Source organism: Myxocyprinus asiaticus, chromosome 13, assembly GCF_019703515.2.
Source record: "Myxocyprinus asiaticus isolate MX2 ecotype Aquarium Trade chromosome 13, UBuf_Myxa_2, whole genome shotgun sequence".
Lineage (NCBI taxonomy): Eukaryota > Metazoa > Chordata > Actinopteri > Cypriniformes > Catostomidae > Myxocyprinus > Myxocyprinus asiaticus.
In genome coordinates, this window is record NC_059356.1 from 31,035,207 (window position 1) to 31,056,541 (window position 21,335).

Here is a 21,335-nt window from a genome sequence, read left to right on the forward strand (position 1 = left end):
ATACTGTTTCCTGTCTCTACCCTTAATATTTCCTTTAATACTACTTATAATAATAAATAAAATTTTATATAAAGGTTTATTCCCTCACAGTTATTTGGTGATGTTCGGGGAGTTAAGAGAAAGGTTTATTCCAGGTAAAATTAACCATGGCTTTGCAATAGTAATATTATAGTAACCTTTTTTTTATTTTTTATTTTTTATTTTTGGTGGAACCTATAGTTTTAATGCAGTTTACCACGGTGTTACTACAGTGATATATTGTTAATATAGTAACCATGTTTAATTTTGTGGTTACTATGATTTTACTACAAAATACCATGGTGATATATGGTTACTGTAGTAAAACCACGGTTAATGTTTTTAAGGTAAGGTTAGGGTTAGGAGTTGGTGTAGGATGACTGTGGGACTCTAAATAAACACAAACACATTGCAGTGATGCCACTATACTGTATGTTAGTATTTAATTAGGTGTGCAAATAGCATCTAACAGTGCAAAGAAGACACTTTCTGTTGCTATATAATAATAAAAAATACGACTGTAAAGTAAAAGTTTTCATTTAGAGTGTGAGTTGACCAATCAAAATTAAAACATGACCATAACTCCTAAACACGGCAAAAAAAAAAAAAAAAAAAAAAAAAAAAGGAAAAATACTTCCAGCGGTAAAAACGGCAGAAACTTGTGATTCTTTGCTAAGATTACTCAACAAGTCAGTAACCTTTCAGAAATCATTTCCTTTGTCTGGTATTTCCTGTTGGCTGTTCAGAATAAAAACTAGAAATTCATGAATGAATCACTCTTTTGAGTTGATTCTTTATAATGAATGTGTCAGATCGATTAGCAAAACAAACTGAACCGGTTTGCAGTTCAGTTTGAATCATTTGGATAGTTCACTCACACGCTGAATCGTTTAAAGCAATTTCTGGTCTCTCTCTCCGTAAAACAGGAACGGGATACATTAGAAGAAAGAGAACAAAAATAGTGCTGGATGAAGTGGATTATTTACCTTAACAACTGAAACCATCCCCGCATCTTAATGGCTTATTGTGAGCCATGAGGAAAGTCATTATTAATTTCAAGCTGCAGCTTATGCACAACTCTTTACTGCAGGTAAACATTTCCACCCAAAAGAGTATCAAAACAGTAAAAAAATGGAAAAAGTACAACAACAAAATCATGTTTTAACATTACTATGATAGTACAATGGTATTCCTTGACATACCTTATTACTATATTACTATATATTTTTAGTATAAAATGATAAAAATGTAGTGTATGAATATGGTAAAAATTCAGTGCCAAGGTGAAGGCCCATATCAAAGTACCATGGTGATACCATGGTAATGCCACAATAGACTACTTTGATAAAAGGGGAATGTACTCTGAATATCACACACACACAAAAACAACTGGCAATATATAATTTTTTAATATATAATTTCATACTTTTTCATATAATTTTCATACATGTAGCTAGCAGTGTTCTTTCAGCTTTCTATATTTAGTTTAAGCTAATTTTTTGTTGAGTAGTTGGTAGCTTAGTTAATTTTTTAGTAGATTGCCCCACACTGGATAGATCCTAATAGGCCCTGTTTTCTTTCATTCGTAAACAGTTGTGAAAAGTGCTTAGTGTGCTGTGTAAGACTGTTATATCTTAAACTGCAGAAGTTGGGTGTACTTCAGATGTTACCTGAGATTGGCAATACGTTTATTTCCTTTACAGTTAGTTTGACAGGACATTTTTTACTTTACATTCTAATTGTCATCATCCTACATGCTTTAATAGTCGACATGACATCACAAGCCTACCTGTCCACCTTTTCGTTTGTTTATGCAGCCCTCAACTTCACGCAACACTTGGGATGTCAATAAGAACACAATGAACCCAACTGAAGCAAAAGGGACGCTGCCTCATTCTGAAACTTTATCTGCTGGACTGTGTCACTTTAGAAAAAAATTGTGGTTTACATGCTATTTTATCCCTTATTTCATAATATTTATTTCATTTTATTTATTATTTTATTGTCAATAATTTTCTCATTCAAATATTTTGGGAGGAGAAAATGCCTCTGACCGTGACACACATCTCTTCTTCCTTCTAAAACTCTATTGTTTGAGAGGGGAATGTAGGAGAGGGGAATGTAGGTCTCGCTGTTTGCCTTCAGCAAAAGTTTGCCCCCCCCCCCCAACACACACACACACACACACACACACACACACACACACACACGCTGAAATCACTGCAAACCCTACGCAATCACATGAACGCCTGCATCTCTGCATTAGTGCATTGTTACTTGAGTAGAGCAAAATATTGAACAATTTTTATAAATTTTTTTTTAGCTATTTTAAAGCATAGTATATTTGAATTTAGTATATAAATCCCTTTGGTATCCATCCATAATTCTCTATGAAGGAAAGGAGATTTCTTAATATCTCAATTGTTTCTCCTGTTGACAGCAATGATATTAAAGGGAGACCAAGTGAAGATTTTAACTTAACCCTCCTATTGCGTTCAGGTCATTTTTTTATCCGGGTGAGGAAGATAATCATTTTTAAATACCACATAGTTTTTAGTACGGGAATCAAACTTTGTGACTATCAAACTAAATATAAAACATTTTTGTCAGATTTTTAAAATAAAATTGTTTAAGAGATATAACCATTTAAAAATAAATAAATAAATGTGCTACATCTTTTGCATTTGTGGGTCAATTTTAACCTGGGCATCAACTGATATTATGTAAATTTCTTTGTACATCTATGAATTAGATTCTTTCTTATAAACACTATTTAGCATCTTTCCCATACACTCACACACACATTTTTGTCTCTCACTGGGACTGCATCTTGTTTACAAATATGCACACATAAATACACACACATTCCTGTACAAAACAGACATGACAGATGTAACAAACGTAACAAATGAACTAAATTATAGGTACTAATGTCTAAAGGGAGTGTGGCGAGAGCAAAAGTTAATGCACACATTAGTCTAAATAGGGATTGCAAGAGGAAATTGTCCACATTTTACTCAGCAGCCATCTGATGATTAACCAGATGCAGCATACTCACGCAATAACATTCGACAGTTCATGAGGGTAAACAGAATAGATTTTGCTTAAAATCATAGTAAAGATGTATTCATGTGGTATACTTGAGTTCTACAGTTGTTTTGATGATGTTTAGTTGAAAATTAATACGTTGCTTTTATACATTTTGACCACCAAGTTGTATTGAGCAGTTGTGACTAATTCACGAGTTTGTTTGCCCATATAATCTTTAAGCTATTAAGCTTAAACTTATTTGGCTTGCTGTCCACAGTGGAGGGGCTCAATGAAGCAGCTTCAACTCGAGCTCTGAAGTATCCCCCACCCCTGGGACTATTAATAGGAGATGATTAAGTGGGGCAAGATGCCTAGGGTAAAGGTGGAGTTGGGGAGGTGGAGGAATGCTGCAAACAGCTGAGACCGAAGAGAGGTAAACAGCTGCTTATATACTCTGGCTGTTAATTGAAAGATTAGATGGACTCGCTCCACCCGAACTTACGTTTAGGAACTTCATTAGGAAATTCATTCAAATTACTAGTAATTTTCACGTTGGATGTTAATATAAATTTTATATTATGTTGAATTTAAATAACATTTAGCAGAAATGTTGATTAAAAAATGTCTTTATGTGTATCACACTGGTTTTTATGTAGTTAATGTATATTTTGAAATGTCAAATCATTTCTAAATTTTATTATAAAAAAAAAAAAAGGCATATAATTAATGACAGTTAACATGCCAAAATATAAATCTTATTACATAAATCAACAGTTAAGAAGTTGTTAATTACTTACAATATAGTTTTGATGAAAACGATCGGGTTATGAATGATTTATAAGCTTTAATTCCACCATGTCAGAATTAACCCACAAGTGCAAAGGGTGTATACAGATTCTGAACGCAATAGGAGGATTAACTGTTTTGCTTCTCAGCAGCGTCGTCAGAAATGAACTTTTCCATTAAGGGACAAAAATTGACCCCTGGATATGATTTTTCAGGGGCATTTTTCCCGAAACATTAAAATTATTCTGTGTCATTCTTTTATTCAGATACTTCATTTTAATAAATTCATTTACATAAGTTCTCAATTTCAGTAATTAGACTGAGAATACATTTCCACTTACCCATAAAATTAAATCAACATCAATTCATGTTTTATGTTATAATGTGTATAACTAGGTTTAGAATAGAACATTAAGAACTATATCAGATCTATCAGCTAGATAAAAAAAGAAAAATGCATTATGGGGACATTTTAGATTTCAGGGGCATTTTTTTTTTGTCACTTTTGGTGGCATTTTGCCCTGAGCCACCCTTAATTTCTAACCCTGCTTCTCTGTTTTTTTTTTTTTATTATTATTATTTCTTGAAGAAACAGACACTGTTCATCTCAAATGTGTTTCCCCTAGTTTCAAAAGCAACCTCAAGAATAGCCCCGTTCACACATGCAACCAGGTAAATTACTGGAAAACCGTTGGTTTTCCTTTACTGGTAAATGTACCACATGTGCTGTTCACACATACCATCAATATGGAAATTTATAGGTAATGATACAACTTCTGATTAAGGGAAATTGCCAGAACGAAAAGGTTGTGTTCACACATGACCTCTAACTTGAAATTTGCAGGTAATTTTCTGGAAAAGGCTGTATGTGTGAAAGGGGCTATTGTCACAAATTGTGCTCAGATTTGCCAAGATACCAAAGGCTGCAACTAAAAGTCTTTTGGCAAACTTTTGCTCACCAGGAAATTCTAATGGAATATCTTACTGATTAGCTAAATAAGTGCAGGCTATGATTCTCAGGACACCTATTTCAGTCATATCTGTCAGGCAGTATAGGAAGATTTTATGCGTAGTATTAAAAAAAAAAAGTAGCGTACAGTACCTTTAATGTACAGTAAAGGCAGTTATTTGGCTTAAGGTACAATAACTTTTTTTATTAGTAGTAGTATGACTAAAAAACTCTTTACACTTTTTCTCAATTGCTTTGGCTCAATTCTTGAATGAGAATAATTTTTTTTCAAAATATTAAGTTTAAATCTCTGAACAATTACTTTCTTGTTCACACCAGATTTGAATTTCTTATTCAAGCAAATTGCACGTGTTTTGGCACATGTGTGCACAAGAGTAAGTACGATTGTCTACAATTTGCACAATAACTAAATGCACATGGCTTGCTGATCAAAACTGATGAGTTGATTATCAGTGAAACTGTCATACTCTTCACAACTTCTAAACATTCTTTCATCGTGTGAGCCATCACATGCAAGATGATCCATTCAATTATCAAAATCTGTCAGACATACATGTATATTCCATAAATATCTATGACATGGATTTTTTTTTTCATTGTTGCAGGGTTTTTTTTTTTTTTGCACGGATGTCATTTTGTGTACTTTACATGAATGAAATGTAAATTTTCTGTTTACATGTAACACATTGCTACAAAAATAAATTTACTGTATACATACAAATGTGGATATTCTTTTTCTGTGTACTAAAGTATTGTACAGTATTGACTTTTCCCAGTAAAATTTTTCCTACTATTGAAATCGGTATCTAAAAAGCTCAGTGTGATACACAATAGCATTCAGCTAGACAAAACTGACATTCTTGTATAATACAGTAAGCAATCAGTGACAACAAAAAATTGAACAAAAATGAAATTTGTATATAACCAAGGGCGTAGAAGAAGTGGGGGACACGTCCCCCGCACTCTTTAAAAAGGTGATTTTTGTCCCCTGCACTTTTCCAAGCTAAACCCATTCCAAGTCCAAATGGTGGATTTGTATACAGTATTCTTTGCATTTTGTTACTTTGGGCAGATTGAGCAACCATCCAGCCAATCACAGGTGAGTTTCATTAAGCGAAACAACCCTTACGTAATAGGCCGTAAGTCAGACAGTCTAATCAACGTGGCTCCGTTCATTTCTACAAAGTTGCTTTCAACAATGCTCATTTATTTATGTTTTTTATCGGAACTGATGTTGATCTAAATTATTCTAGAGATGAGGAACACACAAATGAGAGTTATTTATCGGCATATCGTTCTTGATTGGTAGCATTACGTGAAATGCACTGCAGAAAATAAACAAAGGACAATCCTTCTTTTAAGCACACATTGTAAGTGGAGTTTATATCAGTGCATGAGTCTTCATTAAAATATGCTTTTTGCATTATGTTTGTGAGGTAAAAGTTTGATCGGTTGTTTTTGCCAATTTAAGCAGATGACTAGATGTGTGTTAAATATGTAGAGCTATTTTTAATATCAGCTCCTGTTTTTTTTATCTCTATGTTGATGTGCAGTTGACAGTCTGTAGGAAAAAAGCTTTTTACTGAAGTGAACTGATATGTAGACATGCTTTTTTATACATGAAAACATATAGATGTTATTGAAACTCATTATAATTATTATAACACTATTGTTGTCTTCTGATAAAAGTAATTCTCAGCAGCTCACAAAATGTAGGGAAATGATAGATTTGCTTGCTCTTACAATGCTTGAAACCTTTACTAAAGTCTCTTTGTAGATCTGTAGACATACACATTTTAAAGGATTAAAATTTTCTTTTGATTGTTGATTCAGTGACTAACTCATTTCACACAAGACACTCATTTGTCACCACCTTCTGGCATCACCAGAAATGATCGCTGAATCATTAAATGCATCTGAAGGAATTTTGGTGAACGTAGTCAAAACACTTGAGCCACTTGGATACATTTAATTCCCACAATGCACAGAGTAAAAAATAAAATTGTGCACATGCACAATTGTCATTATTGTAATTGATTAAATCATTTATGTTAAGGACCAGCTTGTACTCAGTCTTTTATTGTCATGTGTGAAACAGAAGCAAGTCCTCCACAAGATGCCCTTTATTTTTGCAGCTAATTTTGCTAAATTTTGCAATTATTTTGCAATACTTGAATCTTTAAAATACTACAAATATTAAAAGTAAATCATATGTATATATTAATATAATACTTATATCATACTTATATATTAATATATACTGTAATATATTAATACTGCACTGTAAGTGTTGGGTCAGTGAGAACCACCTACTGACATCTGTATATAACCAACATTTCCATGGTTGACAGCCATGTTGAAAAAAAAACATCTAAACATTTTGACCAGTACGGCTCATGCGATGACGAGCACATTTTTCATTTGGGTGGCACTGGCCAATTTACTGACACAATAACTAAGTTTTGAAGCATGAATTAAATGTTTTGGGTGAGTTACTACATTTTGCAGACATGCAATAGAGTTGTGATGTCCCATAAAACAGTTGTGACAATTCCACTTACAGTTTAGAGAATGTTAAGACTGTTTCAAAAAAATGAGCCAAAGTGATTGAGAAAAAAATGTAAAAGAGAAAATCTCTTCTAAACAAATCCAGAAAGTATGGACAAATAGACAGTGCTCCCTACAGAGGCAGTAAACATATGATTTCTGTACGTACTACCAGCACATAGTCTGAGAGACAGCGGCTCATTTGAAGAAAACTAAAGAGTGAGAGTGTCCATTAATCAGACAGTAATTTTGATCTGGGGAATGCTGGGGCTATTACCCAATGATTGATTTGTCTGTTTAAATCTGAGTTTAAAAAAAAAAATTCCACAGTATTGTAATGAGGAGAGAGGGGAAATTTTATCTGCTGTGAGAGGAGAGAGATGAGAAAAATGGAAAAATTGATGCGCGAGACGTCAGAATGAGGGAAGGAGAAAAGGACAGAGCGAGTGATGAATGTGTAAGGGAGAAAATGTAAGAGAGCAAGAGGAAAGAAACCAGTGAGAGCTAGAGATGGAGGGATGGGGTATACGGTAGTATTCAAGTATATGATTCACAAAAGGAGAAAAAAAAATGAGAGATTGTGCAGGGGAGGCAAATTAAGGACATTAAGAGCATGTTGGCCCAACAAGATGGAAGATGGATGAGGGAATACAGTGAGAGTGGGAGAACGAGGGAAGCATTTTAATTCAGAGAACTAAAACAAATGTGTAAAACACTGCTTGTTTGTGATGTTGTAATTTCTTACCCTCTTGGTTTCCTCCGTCGAGGGAAGACTTACAAAATGGCTGTCGCCTACACTGTGGGTTGGATTTTGGCATATATTAAGGATTTTTTTAGATTAGAGAATTTGTGTGTGTTACCACAGAGAATGCAAGAGAATTCAGGTCTCTCAGGAAAGCTCATTGTCTAGATTGGCATATTCTCTGATTAAGCACAAATTCATACTTAGTTATAAGACCTACAGTAATTCTCAAAACAAAACCCAAGCCCTTTGCTGCACTCTGAAGCAATTCTTTCCTGCGCATGAATCCAGTTACCTGTTACACGCACATTTTTGAGGAAAAACCTTCAAGCAAGGGTGTTGAATCATGAAAGCGCTGCTTTTAAGAGAATGCTTGAGTAGGTCACTCTGGCCAAGAGTGACATGTTTTATTACAAACCTGTGTTCTGTTTCTCGGGAACACTGCACACATCCCACTGTGTCCCTGTTTGTCCCTTCCATTTTTTCCTGGTTCTTCCTTGGAGCATGCAGGTGTACTCCATCAGAGCAAAGAAGAACATGTTAACATTATTCACACCTACAAACACACACACACACACACTTTCACAGACAAGTCAATTGCCTCATGACCAGTCCCTGGCAAAATCTGTGCTTTCTACAGCTGATTCTGGAGACAAATCTGGGGAATTTTATGGAAGGAATTTAAACATGGCATAATTTTACAATTTCGTTTTTCAAAAAGTGTTAGATAATTATGCTTTAACATGTCCCTCTTCATTCCAGCATACATAAGCATATTATCAATTCCGAATGTGAGAATATTTTGCCAATAATCACGCTGTTCACGCCACGGCAATCTCCCATTCATTCCTATGGGAATTTCTGCAAAACTTTTCAGAGCGAGCAAAGGTAGACAAGTGGGGGCGCATCTTTGCGATTTGTCAGTTAGCCAAAATATTTAATAAAGAACAAGAATGGCAGGGGGGATGTGTACAACTTTGTGAATGAAAGGCATTCAGATTTAGCGGAAATCTGCTGAGCTTTCCGTGGAGTTCTGTGAGCGCAGATTCTGTGTGGGCCTTCGCATTACTACAGCAATGGATACATTACATACTTAAGAGACTGTTTACCACATATAGATTAGCCTAGAACAGATGAGTAATTACGTGGCCTGTTACTTTGCTTCCCTACTGTTACTTACTCATGTCTGACTCATTTGGAAAGCCTCATGCTCACTCACAACACTGCCTGCTTTCCCGCTGTTTTACTGTAAATGGTTCTTGAAACCTCATCAGCTGCGTGAGGGTTTGGGTGCTTTAGAAACAGAGAAGCAGTGAGTTTGTTCCCCCTTGGGTTTGTCTGTTTATTCATCAGGACTTGATGCATCCAAGTTTAGGATTATTCTGTTTTGGCACCTTTAGGTTTCATTTCAAATAAAATGACACATTAAAATGAATCCAACGAAATGACTAAGGCGTGTGATTCTGGAAAAAACAAATGAATAAAAGAAATACATGTACATACGAAGAAATAACTCAGAATTTAAAAAAGCAGTTTTGTCATAATTTTGTTTGTTTGGTTCGTCACTAAATGTATATTATTATAATGAATAATTATAACAATAATACAAACCAAAACAAAAAGATTATACAAAACATTAATATTTAACTTTTTTTTAACATTGCTTTTCCCTTTATAATTATCATTATCCTTTAAAACTTAAGTTTCAAGAGCAGGTTTGCTGTAAATTTATAGCATGCATTTTATCTTTGTATTCGTGAGTCACTTAGCTTCGTTTCTTGTAATATTTCGTACTTTATTTGTTGCTTGCTTTCTAGCAAGTATTTATTTAGAGTTCTGCATCCTCCTCTTTTCCTCCCCCCCTTCCTACTTCCTTTTTTTTCCCATCTTGGCAGTCGATTCTGGAGTCTTTTAGCGAACTCTGACCCCTTTTTTTGCTTGTGTCAGTGAAGGGTATCAACATATGCAGGTTTAGTTTTTACTCCCTTGACGACCGAATGCGAGAGGAAAAAAAGCGGAAGCAAACAGGGACTGAGAAAAAGATGAGAAGGTTCTTTTAAAAGAATAGATTTTTGTCTAAGGTTGAATGTTTTTTTTTTTTCAGTCTTGTGTAACAGCAGCTTTGCAGTGAAGACTTTCTGTGATCTTATCCATTGTCCACAGACGCTCAAGGACACTGAGTCTCTATTCCAACAGATCATCACCCGGCAAACAGCGGTTTGAATTCTCTGTTTTCTGTCTTTCTCATTCTATCTTTTTTGCCTCTGAAAAAGTCTTGATTATTATGTTAAATTATTTATAAAAATTAATACATACACATATATACTATATGTATATATATTGTTCCTTCTGTAAGAGATTGCAGGCTGGGCTATTTCTTACTGAAAACCATACTGCAATTGTTCACAGTTTTTATGCAAATAACAAATGAACAAATAAATAAGATGAATGGAGATGGGAAGAAGACTACGAAGCAGCAAGTAGCTTGTTGCTTGTGGTAAAATGCTTCCTTAACAAAACAATGTCAAATCAACATCACAAGCTACAGCTCCCATGTCACAGGCCAAAACAGCCCTTCTGCACATCTCTTTGTCTCTCTCTAACTTAACCTCTCTCCGTTTAAAAACCAGACTAATTTTGTCAATGGTAAATGGCAAAATCATGCATACACGTGTAGTCTTTGAAAAGTAAAAACCCTCCCGTTTCCTCTAAATCATGAAAACTCATGGTACATGATGTTTGATCTGTAATTTTCTGGGTCTCAACGCCTCAACCCTGCTCTGTGCTCCTGTCTCCCTTTCTCCGCTATCTATATAGAGGGAGGTTGGGCCTCATACAGGGGTGGTACGTCGGTTGGCTGTGTTAGTGTGGGATGAGTCTTTCAGGTCCTTCTGGACGCAGTTGTGGACCTGCAGGAAGTTGTGGTCCCTCTCAGAATTATAGGTGGCGGTGGGAGTGCCGTGGCTGGCCTTTAGGGTGTCTCCCCCACGGGTCAGTGTGTACATGGAGATCTCGGTGGAGGGCAGTGCTCCGAAACCCTTCAAGCCCACCGGCGAGGCATCGCGGGAGTGCGAGGGGTCCGTGGAGCGGGATGAAGAGCGAGAGCGGCGCCGGTAACGGTACCGGTAGCTGGGGATGCGTGTGATAGCAGATCCTTGCAGGTAATCTGCAGCTCGTGCGCCTGCCCGCAGCTCCCGATGCCGGTCGATGAACATGTGCACGGCCAGCACGCCCACCATCTCAGCCATGATAAAGGACAAAGCACCAAAGTAGAAACTCCAGCCATACGAGTAACTGTTCTTCTTGGAGTCGCTCTTTGAGGGATCCCCTGCATTGGCTGATATGTACACGATCATGCCAATAATGTTACTGAGGCCTGTGGAGAAGAAGAGAGGAGATAATTTAACACCATGTAGAAAGCAATACAGTGCATTACTATTGCATTCTGTTAATGCAGTTCCAACATACACTGGTGGCCAAAAGTTTGGAATAATGTACAGATTTTGCTGTTTCGGAAGGGAATTGGTAGTTTAATTCACCAAAGTGGCATTCAACTGATCAAAGTATAGTCAGGACATTACTGATGTAAAAAACAGCACCATCACTATTTGAAAAAAGTAATTTTTTTTTTTTTATCAAATCAACTCCAATTCCAGCAGCCATCACTCCAACACCTTATCCTTGAGTAATCATGCTAAATTGCTAATTTGGTACTAGAAAACCACTTGCCATTATATCAAACACAGCTGAAAGCTATTTGGTTCGTTAAATGAAGCTTAACATTGTCTGTGTTTGTTTTTGAGTTGCCACAGTATGCAATAGACTGGCATGTTTTACGGTCAATATTGGGTCAAAAATGGCAAAAAAGAAACAGCTTTCTCTAGAAACTTGTCAGTCAATCATTGTTTTGAGAAATGAAGGCTAAACAATGCTTGAAATTGCCAAACAACTGAAGATTTCATACAAATGTGTACATTACAGTCTTCAAAGACAAAGGACAACTGGCTCTAACAAGGACAGAAAGAGATGTGGAAGGCCCAGATGTACAACTAAACAAGAGGATAAGTACATCAGAGTCTTTATTTTGAGAAATAGACGCCTCAAATGTCCTCAGCTGACAGCTTCATTGAATTCTACCTGCTCAACACCAGTTTCTTGTACAACAGTAAAGAGAAGACTCAGGTGCAGGCCTTATGGGAAGAATTGCAAAGAAAAGCCACTTTTGAAACAGAAAAACAAAAAGAAAAGGTTAGAGTGGGCAAAGAAACATAGACATTGGACAACAGATAATTGGAAAAGAGTGTTATGGATCTTAACCCCAATGAGCTTTTGTGGGATCAGCTAGACTGTAAGGTGTGTGAGAAGTGCCCGACAAGACAGCCACATCTATGGCAAGTGCTACAGGAAGTGTGGGGTGAAATGTCACCTGAGTATCTGGACAAACTGACAGCTAGAATGCCAAGGATCTGCAAAGATGTCATTGCTGCATGTGGAGGTTTTTTTTAATGATGAGAACTCTTTGAAGAAGTTTAAAGAGCACCTATTATATATTACCTTTCATGTAGTGTGTTATATAGCTGTTTGTGAATGTAAAAAAAAGTCTGCAAAGTTTCAAAAATCAAAGTGCACGACAAATGGAGTTATTGACTCCCAAAAGAAAGAACTGATTCTGAACACCTGAAACGAGTCTTTAGTAATTCCAGACTTACTTTCTGAACTAACCTACCTAATTTGGTAACAAAAAATCTGCCTCTGGTCTTCATTGGCTGCTCACAAACAGCTTTGACCCGCCCTCAAACACTACACTAAGCGGTAGACCAATCACAACAGACTGGGACATCTGACCAATCAGAGCAGAGTAGGCTCTCTGAAAGGAGGAGTTTAGAATGAATCCTTTAGAACGGATCATTGAACAAGTTGTTTTTGACACTAGGAAAAAAAAAGGTAATGCTGCAATTTAAATTATGAGCAAATTAAAGTGTTTTTTGACCTTGGATGCATGTAAATCTATTGTATGAGACCTTTAAAACAAAATTAGGCACGTTTAAAAACCATAACAGGTGCTCTTTAAGAAGTTCAGATTTTTTTTTTTTTCAAATTGTAATAGTACTTTTTCACGTTATTAATGTCTTGACTATACATTGTGATCAGTTGAATGCCACTTTGGTGAATAAAAGTACCAATTGCTTTCCATAAGAGCAAAATCTGTACATTATTCCAAACTTTTGGCCGGCAGTGTGTATGTCTGAGATTCTATATATAAGAGCGACATAAGCTGCTTTTCCACGTTTGGGCCAAATGGTCTCGTTGCTGGTCAGAGCTTGTTGGCACTGTAACGGTTTCAATTTCCAATGTGATGCAGTGAAATCAAAATTAGAATGGACAGTGAGTTGCCATGTCTCTGCTAATCAACTAGTCGTCCAACAACTGACTAGTAGAGGGGTCAGACTACTAACGTTCATATTTTAGTGGTGGCAGTTTTAATGGGAGCACAATTCTCAAATTAATTGAGACGCAACTCTTTGGAGAATGTTTTTGTGTGATTATAACTTGCTGTGCCTAAAAGTTAATAATAGTCAGCACAGCAAAACCCTCTGCAAGAAGTTTAATCTCTAATTCTTTAAGTTTAGTCCATTTATGCACCGCTGCTCTTTCAGTCATCAAAGCGCCGCATCAACAATACATTACAAAACAATCACTATATTAAATCCTCTGCTGTGATTATGTTCCCATATTTGTGATATGCTTGTATATAAGTCTTTTGCTGATTCTCTCTGACACTGCTTAAATAAATAGTTGCAGTAAAAAAGGTTTAAACTGCTTGATGTCATGTAGATGTGTACTCGCATCATTATCTTGCAGTTCGTTGTTTTTCAATGCGCAGCGTGGCTCACCCTGAGACTCCCTATTGCTCTGGTTACGTTTAAGTGTGTCATTCTGCGCTCAGAATGCGCATAAGCGGTTTTGTGGTGCTCTGTATTGGAGCCTTTCTTATTTCTTACTTCTACTTTGATAGTTTTGTGCAATAATCAGTGTTGTATAAAGTATCCATTTGTCATACTTGAGTAAAAGTAAAGACACCTTCATGTAAATTGACTCAAGTAAAATTTAAAGTAGCTCATTAAACTTATTTGATTGGTGGTGCTCATCATTTACTCACCCTCATGCCATCCCAGATGTGTATTAATTTATTTCATCTGCAGAACACAAACAAAGATTTTCAGAAGAATATTTCAGCTCTATAGGTCAATTCAATACAAGTGAATGGTGGCCAGACATTTCAAGCTACAAAAAACACATTAAGGGAGCATAAAGGTTTCCATACTACTACAGTGGTTAAATCCATGTCCTCTGAAGCGATTCAGTGGTTTTAGGTGAGAACAAACCAAACTGTAACTCATTTTCACTGTATATCTTGCCATTGCAATCTCTAGGTACGAGCATGATTTCAAGCTTGATTTCATTTGACGCATGTGCAGAGCACTAGATGGCGCTATAGGAACTGTAATCGAGCTTGAAATCCTGATCGCCAAGGAGACTGCTAATGTCAAGATTTATAGTCGAAAAAGGAGTTATATTTTGGTCTATTCTCACCCAAAACCAATTGGATCCGTTGACATTGATGAAACCACTGGAGTCTTATGGATAACTCTTATGTTGCATTTATGTGCTTTTTGGAGCTTCAAAGGTCTGGCCACCATTTACTTCTTTTGAATTGACCTACATAACAGCGATATTCTTCTTTTTTTTTTTTTTTTTTTTTTTTTTGTGTTCTGCAGAATTTTTTTTTTAAAGTCATACACATCTTGGATCGAATAAGGGTAAGAAAATTTTGAGAGAATTTTCATTTTTAAATTAACTATCCTTTTAATGGTGCATTCAAGTCACATCAGAATGATCATATTTATGGGATGAGTGTAAATGAAAACCACAGTCCATAAAAATTGGAACATTTAAGGAGGGAGCTGAGTCATATTAGTGACCCGAACAGAGACTTGTGGGGGTGGGCTAATAAGCAACCATCCAGAACACCCTGGCAACTGCATAGCAATGTGCTGAAACACAGTTAAAACAACTTAACAACAGCATAGCAACAACCTGATAACCACCTAAAACACCCTGTAAACTGCAGAGCAGTGTGCAAAAAACACAGCAGAGATCACCTTGACAACTGCATAGCATGCCCTAGCAACCATCCAGAAAACCCTAGTTACCACATACTGTAGCATAAATATGCTACAAAGCATATATAACACTTTAGCAACCACCAGAAAACTAGATTTGCTTAGGCAAAGACCATTCACATCTTCATAAAATATAAAAATAAATATTGTTGAACATTTTCATAAGCACTGGTACTTATTCATACACACCGCACCTTGTTAAAATGTAAAATGTAAACGCATGTGATTTACTTTTATATGAACAGGTCTCCTGGGAAGGCGGGAGACTGATCACACATAACTTCATTATTTAACAGCTTTCATAATGTTTAAGCCTAAATGTATAAAATTAATTAGAAAAAAAAAAAAAAAATGTAACTCACATGAGCAGTTTCTTGTCTTCCCCAGTGGATAATAATCTGGCGTGCGCTTCACTTGTGATTTTGATTCAGATTCGTGATTTGCAAAATGAATCATTCAGACCACTTTTTGAATATTTTTGTTCAATTCAAAGGAATCAAACTGAAAAGATTAGATTCAATTGATTCTTTCAACGAATCACACATCACTATCGCCGATCTGCATGCATTTTTGCGCGTACAGCTGTTTTTTGCGGTGTTCAGTCGCAAAAGTAACGAAAAGGTCTGGAGAAATTTATCGGAGTAAAAGTATCAATTTTCTTTTGAAAAATAAAAGTCCAAAGAGATATTTATACTCAAGTAAAGTACAAATATGAAAAAACTGTACTTAAGTACAGTAACGAAGTATTTGTACTTCGTTACTATACACCTCTGGCAATAAGATGTTACAGTTGTTAGCCAATATTTTTGTTGAATATCCGTTAGTTACCATGTTGAATGCTGCGCTTAGCGTCCGTATATCTCACTGAAACGTGTCTGATCTGTCACGTGAACATATAACAGAGCCTAATAATACAATACTATCCTTAACACCGACTAGTCGACTAGTCGTTCAAACAACCGACTAGTTGATTATGAAAATTCATAGTTTTGCACATCGGTCTCTAAAGGCATTCCCCCAGGGGGTAACTGTCCTGATTACAGTTAGCTAACCATGCTAAGAAATCGGGGCCGGGAACGGTTTGTAATCGTACTGTACCAAGCCTTGTTAAAATGGAAATGCTACTGGAACCGTTATTCACCATGCTCGTTCGGCCGATACTGAAAAAACACTTATAATGTCAGAGTACCAGAGTTCTGTTTGTTCCTCCAAGTCCTACTCCTGCTCTGAGTGACCTTAAAGTCAGCATTAAACAGCATTCGCAACCTATTTTTCTTCTGTAATTTGACATATTTCAAGTGAGGTAGGCTGTTTAAAGAGAAACAAATGAAGGGTTGGAATAATTGATTAGATACTTAAAAGTGGGTGTTCCAAACCATATTGGAGACAGACCTGAATGTGAGTTTACTAATACAATGCCTTAAAATCTATTTGGAAATTTGTTAGCATTCTTCAATAGCTCGTACAACCTAGAGATATTAGCAGAAAAGCTCAAACGTTTCAGAGGTGGAGCAAGTTATTACATTTTGATGAAAGTTTATAAAGACAAACTTCATGAATAGCGTGCACTGATGAATAGTGCACTATATATGACCAGAAACATTCAATTATAGGTCAATTTTGATTTCACAATGACTTTAAGTGACAACAACTCAACATTACATAACTAATGACTTGTTCAGAGCTGGAATGAGAGGTGCATGGAAATCATATAACTCTGTACTCGCATAGCAAACTGCAATATATTCTGCAAGAAGTCAGAGGGTGGATGAGCCAGTTACAGTCTGCATCTGATCATACTCTGCAGAACGGATGTGGATGACAGAACCTTCCTCACAAAATGAAATGCAACTGCCCTCTAAATGGCAAGGTTAACACAGCCGACTCCAGAATATCCTGAATATGCCTTAACCCATCGGCCAGAAACTAAACTGTGAGTGTTTTAATTTGTCAGATTTGTCACAACATGTTAAGAAAGAGATCGGAGTGAAAAAGTGATCTTAAACACAGAGCTTAGTGTGGGTGACCTCACAGGAACATGATCTGTGGCTCGCTGCTGACTTCAGTCACACTCTGCTGGAGTTGTCTGTGACAGAGTGAAACCACCATGATGGATCATTGGGAAAGTGTGTCAGGGACACCATATTTTTAGAGTTTAAGTCCCACAAGGCCTCTCTAAGCCTAGCAACAGAATGAGGAGCAAAGAGAGACAGAGAAAAAGAAACTGACTCGCTAACTGCCTACTGTATAGATCCGAGGCAGCTTTGTTAGAAACTCTAGTACAGGACTTTGGTTTGAAATTAAATGCTCAACAAGCCAATATGGGGGTTGTGTTTGGTTTTCCTTATACATTTGGCCATATGGTGTACTTTTCTTCTCTTTATGATTAAGTTACATGCCGATTTGCTCACCTGCAGACACGAAGAGGATTCCTGCGCTGAGGATGATATTGTGGCGGGACTTGTAGAACTCGCTGGCAGCTATACACAGGCCACCCATGAAGAGCAGGATGACGCTGAGGATGGGGAAGATACTAGACGCTCGTACGGCCCCTGCATATGGAGAGAGGGAGAGGAGGAAATTCAGAGTAAGGTAGGACTGAGACACAAGATTAGAAGATGTTAAAAACAGGCTGTTACTTGTTGAATCGATATGAGTACAGAACACAGTGTAGTGTGAGAAAGGGAACGAGACAGAGGAAGAAAGCTGCCATTTGGGGTGATTTTAGCAGCTTTTCTTCTCAGCACTAAGCACAGCCAATCAACACTTTGCCAGTAGAGTAAACAGCTCTCACACCCTTTTAAATGTCCCTGAAAGAGCAATCTGAGGTCAAGAGTCTCACCAGACACTTGTGTGTCACACAAACACTCTCATGCTTCTCCAAGACTGAACAAGGCCAAAGACACACAATAATTTACAGATGCCATAATTCCCAAACATTTACAAAATAACGAAACGAGACTTCAGCATGAGTTGGCTTCATCTGAGCCATGACATGACAAGTGAATGTGTTAATGAACGTTATCAGGACAATCTGCCAAGACTTCCACGCACCAATAAGTTCTTCAACCCAACATTTTTGCAGCTTGAAGGAATAACTTGGTCATCATTTATTCTCACTCATGTCATTGTTTGACTTACTTTCTTTGGTAAGGCACAAAAGGAGGTGTTAGGCAGAATATTCACACTTTTCCACAAGAGAGCATACAGTGACCAAGGGCTGTCAAGCTCCAAACGGACCAAAATTGTACTATTAAAGTACCTTAAAAATAGTCCACATGACCCATTCTTTATATTCCAAGTTTTTTAAAGCCATATCATAGTTTTATGTGAACGGACTAAAATGTATGTAATTTTTCACTAAAAATCTTGCCTTGCTCTCAAATCTCGCATTTCTCCATATAATTTCTTAATTTGTTGAATATGCTTAAAGACATGCGAAAACCATTGAAGGTTGGTGTCATGGACATCATACCTGGTGTGACACATTTTAATGAGCCATGTTTGGATATGGGGAAAAGAAAGTCATTCGGGTTTGGAATGGCATTACGGTGAGTAAACTGAGTTTTTTTGGGGTGAACTGTTGCTTCACTACTCTTACAAGCATATGGCTCATACAGTACTTCATAGTGAATGGATAGCCTTTTAATTCATTCATGGGGTCGTGTGAGGTGAAGAAAGAGTGACACCTTTATTCAGGGCTGCCCTCTTAATGCAACATTTTATTATTGGTGGTTTGTAATGATTCAGTGGAGACCATTCCAGTGGTTGTTCAAACTGTGGCCCTCTATCTCTTCTTCCAGAGCAGGACATTATATTCCAACAGTTCACTTTGACCATACTTTGCTTTTCTCTTACCACTGCTTTCATCATAGCGTAGTTCGCTCCTACCCTGTTCTTCTCACAGTCTTTCTTAATTCTCACTGCTTACTCATCTCTTACTCTCTTCCTCCTTCATCTCTCTCTCTCGCTTTTAAAATATTTGACATGCAAAGTTATGCTTTCATCAGGCCAGTTAAATTTTCACCACACCATCTACTCTGCAAGCTCAGCAAGTTTTTTCTTTCGATCTCACTCTTTCCTATGCTGTAAGAGCTGATGTGTGGACAGCATGACAGTACTGTGAACTCTTGCTGGCTTAAGTAATTATTATATTAATTAATTAATTATATGATAATAATTATAAATTAATTATGCTGGCTTAAGTGAGGACTAAGGATCCCTTTTGGGGTCACTTGCAGTCATACTTTACACCAGCACAAGAAAACCACTGCACTCATCTCATCTACTGCAGATCACATCAGAGCTCAAAGTCAACTATCACAACAGTGTGTTAGTTTTACTACTAACCCTGCTGAAAAAAACTGCTAAAACCAACCTAAGTGTCCAAAACCAGCTAACTGACAAGTCAGAACCAGGCTAGGAGACCCTGGCTTCAGCTTTTTTTTTTTCTTTTTTTTTTTGTATTAGAAAAATGCACAAGTACAAAGTATTAGAAAAATGCCACAAGATAGAAATACAAGCACTTTTAAAGGGTTAGTTCACCCCAAAATGAGAATTCTATCATTCATTACTCACCTTCATGTTGTTCCAAAACTGTATGACTTTCTTTCTTCTGTGGAACACAAAAGGAGATGTTAGACTGAATGTTAGGGACTGACCTCAGTCAACATTTACTTCCATTGTATGGACAAAAGGTGTAATCAAAGTGAATGGTGACTGAGACTTGGCATTCTGCCTTATGTGTTCCACCGAATAAGGAAAGTCACACTGGATTGTAATGATGATGTAATTTTCATTTTTGGGTGAACTATCTCTTTAAATACTTATTCTAGGAATATTTAACTTGAAAAAATGCATGGCAAACATGCTGTGCTAAATGGCGATATCTCATTTGCTGCATGTGTTATATAAGGTGGGAGTTTTCCTAGAGCACTTGCCGCAGCTCTCCCCCCACCCTTCTCTCTCTTGAGAAACTGAAACGAGACCTCACTCGAAGTGATGAACGGCATTTTAATTTTCTTGCACTTTGTTCAGTCCTTTCCTATCTGTCTCCTTCCCTCTGTTTTTCTCTCTATCTACTCAATCTTACTGAGCCTCTCATAATTCTCAGTGTCTTGTGATTTCTTTTCCCACAGTGATGTTATTCTAATAAGACCATATGAGGCCAGGAACTGTCATTTGAACATATATTTTAATCTATGTTTCAGATCAATTCCTTTGCAATCAGAGTCTAAAATAAATGCTCGCTAAGTGCACAATGCAAGTCAGGATTTCCACATTTTTGACCAATGACTTTTCCATGACCTTTCACGTCATTTATGATTACTACTGAAAAAATACATCTGTGTAGCTGTGCATTTACTGAATGAGCACTGTGCTGCACTTACTGATAGCACTGTATCATTTTATTTCTGTATTCCATTTTTTATTTTTATTTTTTATTTATTTTTCTTAACTGGTTTTAAAATGGATTTTTATGTGTCTTGTATTTTATATATATATATATATATATATATGTTTTTTTTTATTTTTTTATTTATTTTTTTTTAATGAAAAGTACATACCATTGAATTACCATTGTGTATGAAATGTGATATACAAAAAAACTCACCTTGCTTTGCCTTGTCTTAGTGGATAAGGATTTAAAAAAATAATTTTATAGAGACTGCACATAAAAAGAGCAATTTCTAGTGGCTTAAATATTAACGTATTATTAGTGGAGTAATATTTCAGAATAAATATCACTAGAATATTCATTATTTAGAAATTCAGTATTTACTATATTAGAACATTCAGTATAGAAATGGACATTACTTTTCCTTGACTTTTGATTCAATTAATTTCCATGACTCTTCCAGACCTAATATTTCCAGGTTTTCCATGACTTTGAAGAACTTTGGTGGGAATTTTATCATCAGAAGTTTGTTTAGGACGCCTCAATTCCACATTAGTGGAATATTCTTCACATTAAGCCTCCAAAATTAAAATACAAGGAACAAAATCACTGTGTCTTCACGATTCTGTGACAGGTGCAGATATACAGTCTATTATATAT

The 21,335-nt window shown here is 36.4% G+C and overlaps 1 protein-coding gene across 1 annotated transcript in view; it reads right to left on the reverse strand.

The window, feature by feature from the left end:
• Positions 1–8,718: 8,718 nt before the first annotated feature.
• LOC127449782 (voltage-dependent calcium channel gamma-2 subunit) overlaps positions 8,719–21,335 on the reverse strand; it is a 108,191-nt gene continuing 95,574 nt past the window's right edge. Inside the window, exons 3-4 of the mRNA XM_051713327.1 lie at positions 17,689–17,829; positions 8,719–11,469 (exon numbers count right to left, since the gene is read on the reverse strand). Of these exons, the coding sequence (XP_051569287.1) occupies positions 10,925–11,469; positions 17,689–17,829 (686 nt within the window). The 3' untranslated portion in view covers positions 8,719–10,924. The remainder of the gene's footprint in view (positions 11,470–17,688; positions 17,830–21,335) is intronic.